The sequence below is a fragment of the Physeter macrocephalus genome, chromosome 18 (assembly GCF_002837175.3).
Source record: "Physeter macrocephalus isolate SW-GA chromosome 18, ASM283717v5, whole genome shotgun sequence".
In the NCBI taxonomy this organism is placed as follows: Eukaryota; Metazoa; Chordata; class Mammalia; order Artiodactyla; family Physeteridae; genus Physeter; species Physeter macrocephalus.
In genome coordinates, this window is record NC_041231.1 from 96,275,524 (window position 1) to 96,287,095 (window position 11,572).

At 43.7% G+C, this 11,572-nt stretch overlaps 2 protein-coding genes across 2 annotated transcripts in view; both read right to left on the reverse strand.

Moving 5' to 3' along the window:
• Positions 1–2,254, reverse strand: part of GMPR (guanosine monophosphate reductase) — an 18,923-nt gene extending 16,669 nt beyond the window's left edge. The window contains 3 exon segments of the mRNA XM_055080031.1: positions 1,660–2,016; positions 2,019–2,124; positions 2,126–2,254. Coding sequence (XP_054936006.1) covers positions 1,660–2,016; positions 2,019–2,124; positions 2,126–2,239 — 577 coding nt within the window. The 5' untranslated portion in view covers positions 2,240–2,254.
• Positions 2,255–2,535: 281 nt separating this feature from the next.
• MYLIP (myosin regulatory light chain interacting protein) overlaps positions 2,536–11,572 on the reverse strand; it is a 130,965-nt gene continuing 121,928 nt past the window's right edge. The window contains exon 10 of the transcript XR_008615725.1: positions 2,536–3,313. The gene's annotated coding sequence lies outside the window, so the exon portion shown is untranslated. The remainder of the gene's footprint in view (positions 3,314–11,572) is intronic.

Below are 11,572 nucleotides of genomic sequence, written 5' to 3' on the forward strand. Positions count from 1 at the left end.
AAAAAAAAAAAAAAAAAAAAAAAAAAAACTGAGAAAACCTTGAGAGGGGATTAGAGGTCCACCTAGATCCCTCAACATCACTGAAGCAGGCAGCCGGGTGATACCAGGTGGCCAAAACACAGCTAAACCATGACGGGAACCAAATGGAAAGGCAACGCCAGTTAACTCAGGTTTCCAGGCAGGGAACTGGCAAACGTGGAAATATGAAAACACTTCTCAAGGACACAGAGATCTCACTGCTGTGTGTACATGTAGACTGCAAGGTGTCATGGGAAGCTGGGACATTAACACTTTCAATCAGCCCAAATTACGAAACCAAATGATGCACGACAACGTCACACGATTCCCTGGGAAACAGTAATTCATTTTATTACATAAATCCTGAGTTTTACCTTCACAAGAGGTTTCCTGCTTCAGAAAACACACATAATATATCCTTGTTTTAAACATATAACTTTTCTTAAAATAAGCTTCTCTCTACTAAGTGAATTGTGAATATTTATAGACTATTGAGGCCAACAAATTACTAGTCTGCCCAGAATCCCCACATCTCATCTTGGCCTGGACTCAGGTACCAGCTACTGCTTAGACTTCAGGAGGAGACCAAGGCCTGCCATCCCAGCTGTTTATTGTTCTTCTAAGTGTCTGCTCCGGCTCTTTAGCGCCCGGAAGGACACAACAGAGGACAGGAGCAGAGTTGAGCAATGCACGGGGATAAGGGTTAATCATTCCTCGCCTCTTCCAGTCCTGGCTCCAGACGCCAACCCTCCTGCTTGAGAAGGTGAGTTGCGAGGGCCTGGTCATTGGCTAAAGCAGCAGCAGGCTTCCTTAATTCAAACAAGCCCTCAGCTGGCAGCACCAGGCACTGCAGTCAGGAGTCAGGCGGGGGCACCGGCAGGCAGCCCAGGGCCTCGCAAGGGGATTTATTTATGGTCCTGGGAGCGGGGCGGATGGAGCAGTCCGCTGGCTCAGCCTCCTGCTGTTTACTTCTCCAGCCCCCGCTTCCAGACCCAGCAGTCTCCTCACCTTCGGCTCCGGCTCTCAGCCCGCCACGCAAAGCCACGGTCACCGGGATACACGACTCCGGGGGACTCTGCCTTTGTGTGCAACTAGTTCATCCTTCACAGCTTGACCTTCGTCCTGCCCCCCTCCCTGGCTATGTCCAGTCTGGTCTCCACCTGTTCCTCAGGCTTTGCTCTCATTAAGGCAGGACCAGCAAAAAACGCCTCCGCCCCTGCTCCCGCACCCCAGCGCTCCCAACTTCCCAAACGCTGGGCTGGACTGAAGCGGTCCGGTAAGTGGGTGCCATCAGGCACAGGTCCGCAGCCCCACTCCCAGAAATCCACTGAAACGCAGAAAGTAAACCCTGAACTTTTGCCCCGGCGTTTCCCTGTTTTGCAGACGTTTTTTAAAAATTCCATTGCTGGACCTGTTACTAAAGCAGCCAGAGTTCCCCGCACTGAGAGACACTGCCCCCAAATCTCCTCTCCCTTTATACTTCGTCTCTGCTCTGTGTACCACACCCCCGCCATCCTAAGTCACTTGGCCCCTTGGTCTTCGCTCCTCTGGGCTCTAGCTCTATTGTGTGCTTCCCCTCACCCGACCGGACGGATTTAGAATTTTAGGCCGGAGTCGGACCCCTTAAAGACACCTCCTATCCTGGCAGGGAACCAGCTGCCCTCCCCCTTCTACAGTGGTGACGAGGGCAAAGGTGGTCAGCGTCCCATCCATCTCCAGACACACAGAAAAGCTGGCAAGGCTGGCACATCCCGGCGCCTTGCACCCACCTCCCCCGCGCCACCCGGGCAAAAGATCCCACCTCGGCTCGGCTCTTGAGGCTGCTTCGCTTGGGTCGGAGCAGGACATCCTTGAAGTCCAGCTTGAGGTCGGCATCTATGCGGGGCATGGCGCCGGCGGCGCGCTCGGGCCGGCGCGGCGAGAGCCCGCAGCTCCTCCCTGCGGCACGGGCTGAGGGGCGGGAGCAGCCGGGGCTTGCGGGGGAGTGGGGAAAGGGGCGGGGCGGCGGGAACGCGGGGCTCGCTGTGCGGCGGCGGGTGCTCGGCCGGGCGCGCACGCCGCGCCCTTAAGGCCTGCAGACACCTGCAGCCGCGCTCGGCCCGCCCCCGCGCCCTGGGGGCTCCGCCCCGGCCCCAATCCCGCCCCCTCGCCGCCCGCCCCACCCCCGCTGCGGGGACGGGGGAGGGGGAGGGCCGACGAGTTGGGGGCAGACCAGACGCATGCTAAGAAGCCCGCTTGTGTGCTGTTTTTAACCAGCCCCCGCCCCTGTTGACGGCCTTGCTCTTCGCGGTGACCGAAGTGGGGACTGGGGAGGAGGGGGAATGCACACCGTCTTGTCTGTCACCGACGTCCCCTATGGGGAGACTGGGCATGTGACCGCCTCACCCGAGGAAAGGTCCTCCCCTTGAAAGGCTTCCCTTCTCCTTTCTCTAATTTCAAGCCCATTGCGCCCATCAGGTTCTGAGTCACACCTCTCACGTGCCAAAAACCAAGAAATCCCTGGGAAGTTGGATCGAATTAGGCAAAGAGAGCGGGCAGGTGAATCTACTGAGCAGCAGCGGGCTTGTTGAGGCAATTTTTGAATTCCCTTCGGATTTCAGGGCTTGGTTGGTTTGCATAAAAGCGTGATGGCTGTAGTCAGCGCGGATCCTGGGATTCGAGGGACCCAAGTCCCTCTGAGAGTTATGGGTGATGTCAGTTTACCTTTAACTCACTTGTTGACCACACGGAGCCGTCATTACGCATTGGGAACATGCGTAAGTGCTCGGCCTGCACCTGTTCGTTCACTCCACAACAACCCAAATGAAGGAGCCGGTTTGCCGATGAGACAAATGAGGACCGTATAAAGGAAATGACTTGGTCAAGGTCTCAGTAAAGTTAAATATAAATCTCTCAGTCCTTAAAACTTACTACAACGTTAGCTAAAGCTGCTTTTGTCCTGGGACCTCTCTCTGCCTGGGTTCAAAACCTGACCCCACCACTTTCTAGCTGGATGACCTTGAGGGAGTCACTTAATTTCTCTAAACCTCAGTTTTCTCATAAATTAAAAGGTGAAGAAAAACGTTTAATGCTAACCTCTCCCAGGTTTTTGGGTGAATTAAATTGTGTGTGTCTCCCATAGTTACTCAATAAATGGTAGCTATTTATTTGGGGTCACACGTTACATTATGTGCTTTATGCTTTATATCCTCAAACTGGATTGCTAACTGCACAAAGGCAGGGATCACCTTTCATTTTCTTCCGTTGTCTGTAGGCTCGACCTGTTCTCAGTGAACTCATATTTGGTACGGCTGACCTATAAAGACACATCAAAATATTCATTTAACACAAATTCTGCAAATGATAAAATTCTTAGCCATTCCACTTGCTCTCATCATCTTTGTCCCACAGGAAGTTCTTGAAGTTCATGAAAGGAAACGAAGGTTATCTGGGAGAGAATGAAAGTTGCCACAATTAGTTGAGCCGCCAAAGTATTTATGACCCTTATTGAATCGTTGTGAGGCTGCCAGCTGGGCCGCTTATTTTCAAAGTAGTGAAAGGGAACTTAATTCTGATCTTAAGTTCCTAATTAAAAACAAAATAAAAGTAAAATATAATTATTCTGTGGTATGGTTATTTAAAAATGATCCTCCCAAGAGGGAAAAGAAACTAACCTTATTAAGCATCTGCCTACGGTTAAAGTTACAGGGGTGAATGTGGGCTTTATAGTGGTTATTACCTACGATGTCTTAAAGCAGCGGTCCCCAACCTTTTTGGCACCGGCACCAGGGACTGGTTTCATGGAAGACAATTTTTCCATGGACGTAGGTGGAGGGGGGGATGGTTCAGGCAGTAATGTGAGTGATGGGAAGCAATGTGAAGCGGCAGATGAAGCTTCGCTCGCTTGCCCGCCTCTCACCTCCTGCTGTGCGGCCCAGTTTCCAACAGGCCACAGACCGGTACTGGTCCGCTGCCCTGTCTTAAAGGAAAAATCTCCTTAGGGTGACATTGCTTGTTTACAGAGATGGTACTTCTCCTCTTGGTTTCTTGCCCACTCCCTTTCTATTAGGATAGAGACAGAAGCTCACTTTGCACATTTCATTTCCTTTCCTTCTGGAATGTTCCATCATACCTGCCCTCTTCCCAGGCACAAAATCATGTTCCAGGGGTCTCAGCTAAGAACTTAGAAGGGTAGAGGGGATATTATTTTTTCTCTCCTACAGTTTGTTCATTTAAGTTACAATCTTACCTAGTCTGTATGCAGTGTTGAAATAGTCACAAGAACATAAGGCTCAACCTATTTATAATTTAAATTTATTAGATTTATGAGTTATTTAAACACATGGGAAGATTTTACTTAAGTCAAACAATTGAAGCACTAAACAGAAAATGAATATATTAAATTTAAATGTGCAGTGTAACATGTTTATAGAAATTTAATTACATTTATGAACAGGACTAAACATTTTCAAAGGCTTCTTTATGGTAAAATTTGCTAAACTTAGAATAAGATGATTAGGAGCCTAAATTTGAAAACTTAAAGAATTTGAGGTTTTAAAAGTGTAACTTTTTTTTTTTTGGATTTTAGCAGTTGTATTCATTTCTATTGCTATGTAACAAATTACAAAAAAAATTAGCAGTCTTAAAAACACAGTTTCTATAGGTCAGAAGTTTGGGCCTGTCTTACTCGGGTTCTTTGCTTCAAGGTTTTATCAGACTGCAATGCAGGTGGAACTGTGATCTCATCAGAACCTCAACTGGGGCAAGACCCACTTTCAAGCTCTCTCAGATTGTTGTGAGAATACATTTCCTGCAGCTGCAGAACTGAGGATTTCAGATTCTTGCTAGAGGCCTCTCTCCGCTCCTAGAGGCTACTTACAGATCCTTGCCATATAGGATGCTCCAACATGTCCACATATTTCCTGAAAGCGTGCTTCTTCAGAGCTGGCAATAGAGAGAATTTGAGTTTGCTAGCCAGATGGAGTCCTGTTTGTTTTTTGCGGTACGCGGGCCTCTCACTGTTGTGACCTCTCCCGTTGCGGAGCACAGGCTCCGGACGCGCAGGCTCAGCGGCCATGGCTCACGGGCCCAGCCTCTCCGCGGCATCTTCCCGGACCGGGGCACGAACCCGTGTCCCCTGCATCGGCAGGCGGACTCTCAACCACTGCGCCACCAGGGAAGCCCTGGAGTCCTGTTTAACAAAATGTAATCGCTAGAGTAATGTTGCATCGCTTTGCCATATTCTGTTGAGTAGAAGCAAGTCATAGGCCCCACCCACACTCAACAGGAGAGAATTATAAAAGGGCATGAGCTCCAGGAGGTGGGGGTCGTGGAGGCAACCCTAGGGCCTGTCTGTCACACCAGTTTTTCTACTAATTTTTTTTTTTCTGTTCCAGGATTCAAATCAGGATTGCAAAAGGCATTTCATTTAGTAGTCAGCACCAAGAGCATTCTTAGTCTCTTCCAATCTGTGACAATTTCTCAGATTTTCCTTATCATTCATGACCTCGACACTTCTGAAGAGAGCTGGTCGTGTGTTTTGTCCCTCAATTTGGATTTGCCTGATGTTTTCTTAATGTAAGACTTGGGTTATGGGGGGGGTTGTAGGAGGAGGGGGATGCCACAGAGGTGAAGCACTCTTCTCATTGTATCACATCAGGGGTTCATAATATTAATATGACTTATTACTGGCGATGTGAACCTTGATGACTTGGGTAAGGTGTGTCTGCCAGGTTTCTCCACTGTAAAGTGACCATTTCCCCCTGTCCGTGCTCTATTCACTAGAAGCGAATTACTAAGCCAGCCCACACTCAAGTGGAGGGGATTTAGCTCCACCTCTTGGAGGGAAGAGTGTCAAAGAATTTGCTGATGTATGTTAATACCACCGAGCAATAAATACCACCGAGTAAATAAATTTGGGGGGATATTTTGAGGCTGTACAACTATCCTATTTCTCACTGAAGTTTCTTCTATTAATTTTAGCATTCATGCCTGATAATTTTTTATCATTTGCTTTTTCCCTCCTCTACTAATATGAACGTTATATTCTCTGTTTCTATTTTTTTATTCAGTTCCTAGAAATTATAACATGTGTGTTTAGCTTATTAAGTCCGTTAATAAACTTAATTTTAAATTATCAAAATCTTTACCCCGTCTCCCAATAACACAAGGAGCTCAGAACACTTTAAGTCCATTCATCGCATTTCTGACTTACGTCCTATTTTTGTATGGTATTTTGAGTCTCTATGTCATTTATTTATTTTTATCCCAGTAGATCAGTAGATAATATCATTGCTTCTGCTGCTGTTGTTGTTTTTAACTCACCATCTAATTACTTTTACCTGTATGTTACCACTTTATCCTTCTTGCAACTCAGTCCTGCTAGGTGGGATGGCTCTCCTATTCTGAAGAATATTCTTTAGAAATATTTTTAGTGAGGTTTCGCTGTGACAAACTCTCAGGTTTTATTTATGTGAACATGTCTTTATTTTGTCCTCATTTTTGAATAATATTTTTCCCAGGTATAGAATTCTAGGTTGGTAGTCATTTTTTGTCAGCACACTGAAAATCTTTCTCCAATGCTTTTGGTCTCCATTATTGCTGTAAAGAAGTCAGTTGTAAATCTAACTGTACTTCCTTTAATGGAGGTAGTGCTGCATTGAGGCTACAACTTCTCCAGCATCTCCCCCTCTTTCCTTTTTCTGACTATTCTGCTCAGTAGTCAAACAGCCCTCTTTGCACTCAGCTGAGAAGTGGGGAGAGGTTGGGACTTGAGTGTAGACCCTCCTCATCCTAACCCTGAAGATTTAGTCCTCTGGGGTCCCCATTTAGTGTGGGCAGGGTCTTCTAACAGACCCTCTTCATTGCATGGGACCTGAGACCTGACTGCTCTTTTTCTCCTGACACAGATGCTGAATTGAAGTAGAGGTGAGTGGTGTCAGCAGATGCTCCCAGGGAACATGAGAGGCTGATGCTCGGTTAATGTGCTTACCTCTCCAGGAACTGACTTTTGGGCAAAAACTGGCCCATGAGCTTCCAAGTGTGTTCAGTTCTACGATGTTGAACAAGCTTCAAGTTGTTGTTATTTTAAGTCCAGTAGTTTTCATTATTTTTAGAGGGAGGGTTGATCTGTACGACCTAGTCCATCATTAACCAGCAAAGAGAAGTTGACAATAGTCAATCACTAAGGTTTATGGATTAACAGTGACTGGACCAGCTGAGTCATTTGTCAGACACAAGTCTGAAGGAAAGTCACATTTGGTAAAGTATGGCTACTGGTCCTTTCCATTTCTTGAGTCATTTCTCTCTACTTGCCCCTACACTAAATGCTTGAGGTGCATTGTCTCCTTTGATTATCAAAACACATCTATGAAGTACAGCCTATTTTTATTCCCATTTAACAGATAAAGAAACAAAGTGAAACAGAGCTGTTCAAACTAGGATCTGCCTGACTACAGACTTCCTCTAGGCAAGCCCTCTTACCTATAGTGCCTCCCAAAGAAAAACAAAAGTCTATGTCAAATTGGATAGAGAGACTCCTGTAATTAAAAATATATCTTGGAGACATTACTTCATACCTGTTAGGATGGCTATTATTTTAAAAATGGAAAATGCTGGAGAAGAGGTAGAGAAATTGGAACACATGTCTTGCTGGTGAGAATGTCAAATGGTACAGTTTGTGGAAAATAGTTGGGCAGTTCCTCAAAAAGCTAAACACAGAATTACTGTATGATCTGAGTATATACCCCAAAGCACTGAAAGTAGGGACTCAGACACTTGAACATCAATGTTCATAGTAGCATTATTCACAGTAGCCAAAAGATGGAAACACTTCACATGTCCATGGACAGATAAATGGATAAACAAAATGTGGTATATTCATGCAATGAAATAGTATCCAGCCTTTAAAAAGGAAGTAAATTCTGGTACATTCTTTAACATAAATGAACCTCAAATACATTATGCTAAGTGAAATAAGCCCAGTCACAAAAGGACAAATATTGTAAAATTCCACTTATATGAGGAACCTAGAATAGGCAAATTCATAGACACCAAAAGTAGAATAGAGGTTACTAGGGGCTGAGAGGAGGGGAGACTGGGGAGTTAGTGTTTGATGGGTACAGTGTTTCTGACTGGGGTGATGAAAATTTCCTGGAGATGGAAAGAAGTGATGGTTGTATGACATTATAAATGTTCATAATGTTGCCAAATTGTATATTTTAAAATGGTTAAAGTTGTAAATTTTGTTATGTGTATTTTACCACAGTAAAAAATGTCATGAAAAAATAAATGAAGTAAATCATGTGTATTTTTTTTAAGTATCTTCTTGATGTAATACATTTCATCCCTGCCTCACCGCCCCCCCCCACCATATTCCACCTTAATTCAGTTCTTCTAAAGCAATGTCATTTGGGGGTATACAAGAACATGGTCCTAATCCTATAACCATTTACTGAGAAATGGTCTATGTAGGTTTTCCAAGTTCCCATTCAAACTCAGTTAATGTATACTCTATTCTCAATGGATTTGAAATAGCACACCAAAAAAAAAAAAAAAAGTCTGCACAAAAGGATATATAGATCACGGAATTAAGGAGAGAGGAAAATCATATTAGGAGAATAATAAAAGCCAGAGGTAAACTGATCACATACAAATGCATCACATGTTCCTAAAGCTAAAAAAGACCTCCAAATTTTGACCAACCTCCTAGAGTAATGGAAATAAAAACAAAAATTTAAAAAATGGGACCTAATGAAACTTCAAAGCTTTTGCACAGCAAAGGAAACCATAAACAAGACAAAAAGACAACCCTCAGAATGGGAGAAAATATTCAAATCAAAACTCCAATGAGGTATCACCTCACACCAGTCAGAATGGCCATCATAAAAAAACCTACAAACAATAAATGCTGGAGAGGGTATGGAGAAAAGGAAACCCTCTTTCAGTGTTGGTGGGAATATAAATTGATACAGCCACTATGGAGCACAGTATGGAGGTTCCTTAAGAAACTAAAAATAGAACTACCATACGACCCAGCAATCCCACTACTGGGCATATACCCTGAGAAAACCATAATTCAAAAAGAGTCATGTACCACAACGTTCAGTGCAGCTCTATTTACAATAGCCAGGACATGGAAGCAACCTAAGAGTCCATTAACAGATGAATGGATAAAGAAGATGTGGTACATATATACAATGGAATATTACTCAGCCTTAAAAAGGAATGAAATTGAGTTATTTGTAATGAGGTGGATGGACCTAGAGTCTGTCATGCAGGTTGAAGTAAGCCAGAAAGAGAAAAACAAATACCGTATGCTAAGCACATATATGTAATCTAAAGAAATGGTACTGATGAACCTAGTGGCAGGACAGGAATAAAGACGCAGATGTAGAGAACCAACTTGAGGACACAGCAGGGGAAAGGGTAAGCTGGGATGAAGTGAGAGAGTAGAATTGACGTATATACACTACCAAATGTAAAATAGTTAGCTAGTGGGAAGCAGCCGCATAGCACAGGGAGATCAGCTCGCTGCATTGTGACCTCCTAGAGGGGTGGGATAGGGAGGGTGGGAGGGAGGCTCAAGAGGGAGGGGATATGGGGATATATGTATAAGTATAGCTGATTCACTTTGTTGTACAGCAGAAACTAACACAACACTGTAAAGCAATTATACTCCAATAAAGATGAAAAAAAAAAAGACCCCCAAATATGACATTCAGAATTCTAGGACCAAAATAGTGGGAGAAGAATGAAATGTGCTATATATAAAATACATAACTAATGAGAACCTACTGTATAGCACAGGGAACTCTATTCAATGCTCTGTGGTGACCTAAATGGGAAGGAAATCCAAAAAAGAGGGGATGTAAGTACACATATAGCTGATTCACTTTGCTGTACAGGAGAAACTAACACAACATTGTAAAGCAAATATACTCCAATAAAAATTAATAAAAAAATAAGAATGAAGCGTGGCCATAATATGAAAACAAAGTCCCGGATTCTTCCTGTCCCTGAAGTGAGATTTAAAAGGCATTTCTCTCATGGGTCTTTGTTAAGAGAACATTGTGGATGGAAACATGAGGAATTTCACATGATTTTTTTCTTATGACATTTGTCCGTATAGGTAAACCCACAGCATGATCCAGGGAAAGCAATTCTGTAGGTAAAAGACCCTATTATATAACTCAAATATTTCTTGAGTCACTAAGCTGTTTCCATAAATGGGACAAATTATCAACCTGTCCTCAAAGATTTCATCCAGGGACCAGGGTAGGAACTAGTGACTAAGAAAGAGCCAGTGCTATTTACAGGGCTTCCAAACTTGCTTTCTCACCTAAACCTGACCTGTCTGGTTTAACTAGCACAGTGTTTTTGTTTTGCTTTTTTTCCCCTTTCTTTTTTGTAATTGCAAGTGCATGCTATTAGCAGATGATATATTTTCCGGTTCAGGGCAGATTCCACCAGTTCCCACCATATTACCCCCAGCCTGAGTTACATATTTATTTTGCTTGCCTGACCTCTGCAGACATTTATTTGGAACGTCGGAATGACTTCACACCTGTTAATTATTGCTGTATAATAAACATACCCCCTGCCTTTTATTGTTATTACTCAGCTGGTTAGGATTACTGTGCTCCATCACCTTGAGCATTTCACTGAGGTTTGTGTGATACAAAAGCCAACTAGTGAATCAATGGCCTTTTTGCATGACGTTTGGTTTGAGAATTTTATTTATGCGTTACAGACCTTAGGATCTTCTCATATGAGACATGCTTTTCTTTTTCTCACTGACCATTAATTACCATAAGAGTTTGAGCCTAAATCAAAGTGTCCAACTTTTTCCCCCTGTGGCCTCTGTCCTCATTAACTATGCATTTGGGATGATGATGACAGTCTCATTGCACACCTATTGATTCACTGGATTTGTAGAGCACCGTTCTCCAATGCCTCCAAGAAACTTTAAACAAAAGAGCGATCTAATTTGATTTCTACTTCTAGAATGTGTCTCTGGGGTTTGTAACAGAACCCAGGAGCACCAGAGAGCTATTTTAGGCAGAACCATGCTTTGGAGAGAGAGCAAACAAATGACAAAGGTCTTAAGTATGTGACACATGTTTGGTACACTATGTCAAATATTTTAGAATCTTCAAATAAAAGGTGCTGTTAAGTCCCTTGGTGATAACTTTCGGGTGAGTTGCAGGGAGACTGGATTATTCCATCAGCTCAATTTTCTTCAATGTTGTGTTCTATGCTATACCCGGACTCTTCTCATTTTTAAAACATTGTTTAGTGTTCTTGCTAGCTTTGATGAAAGGAGAAAATCACCTACTCTACTTCCTTTTCTTTTTTTTAATTTTTAAATTTAATTTTATTTATTTTTTTATACATCAGGTTCTTTTTAGTCATCAATTTTACACACATCAGTGTATACATCTCAATCCCAATCTCCCAATTCAGCACACCACCATCCCCACACCACCCCCCCCGCAGCTTTCCCCTCTAGGTGTCCATACGTTTCTTCTCTACATCTGTGTCTCAACTTCTGCCCTGCAGACCGGTTCATCTGTAC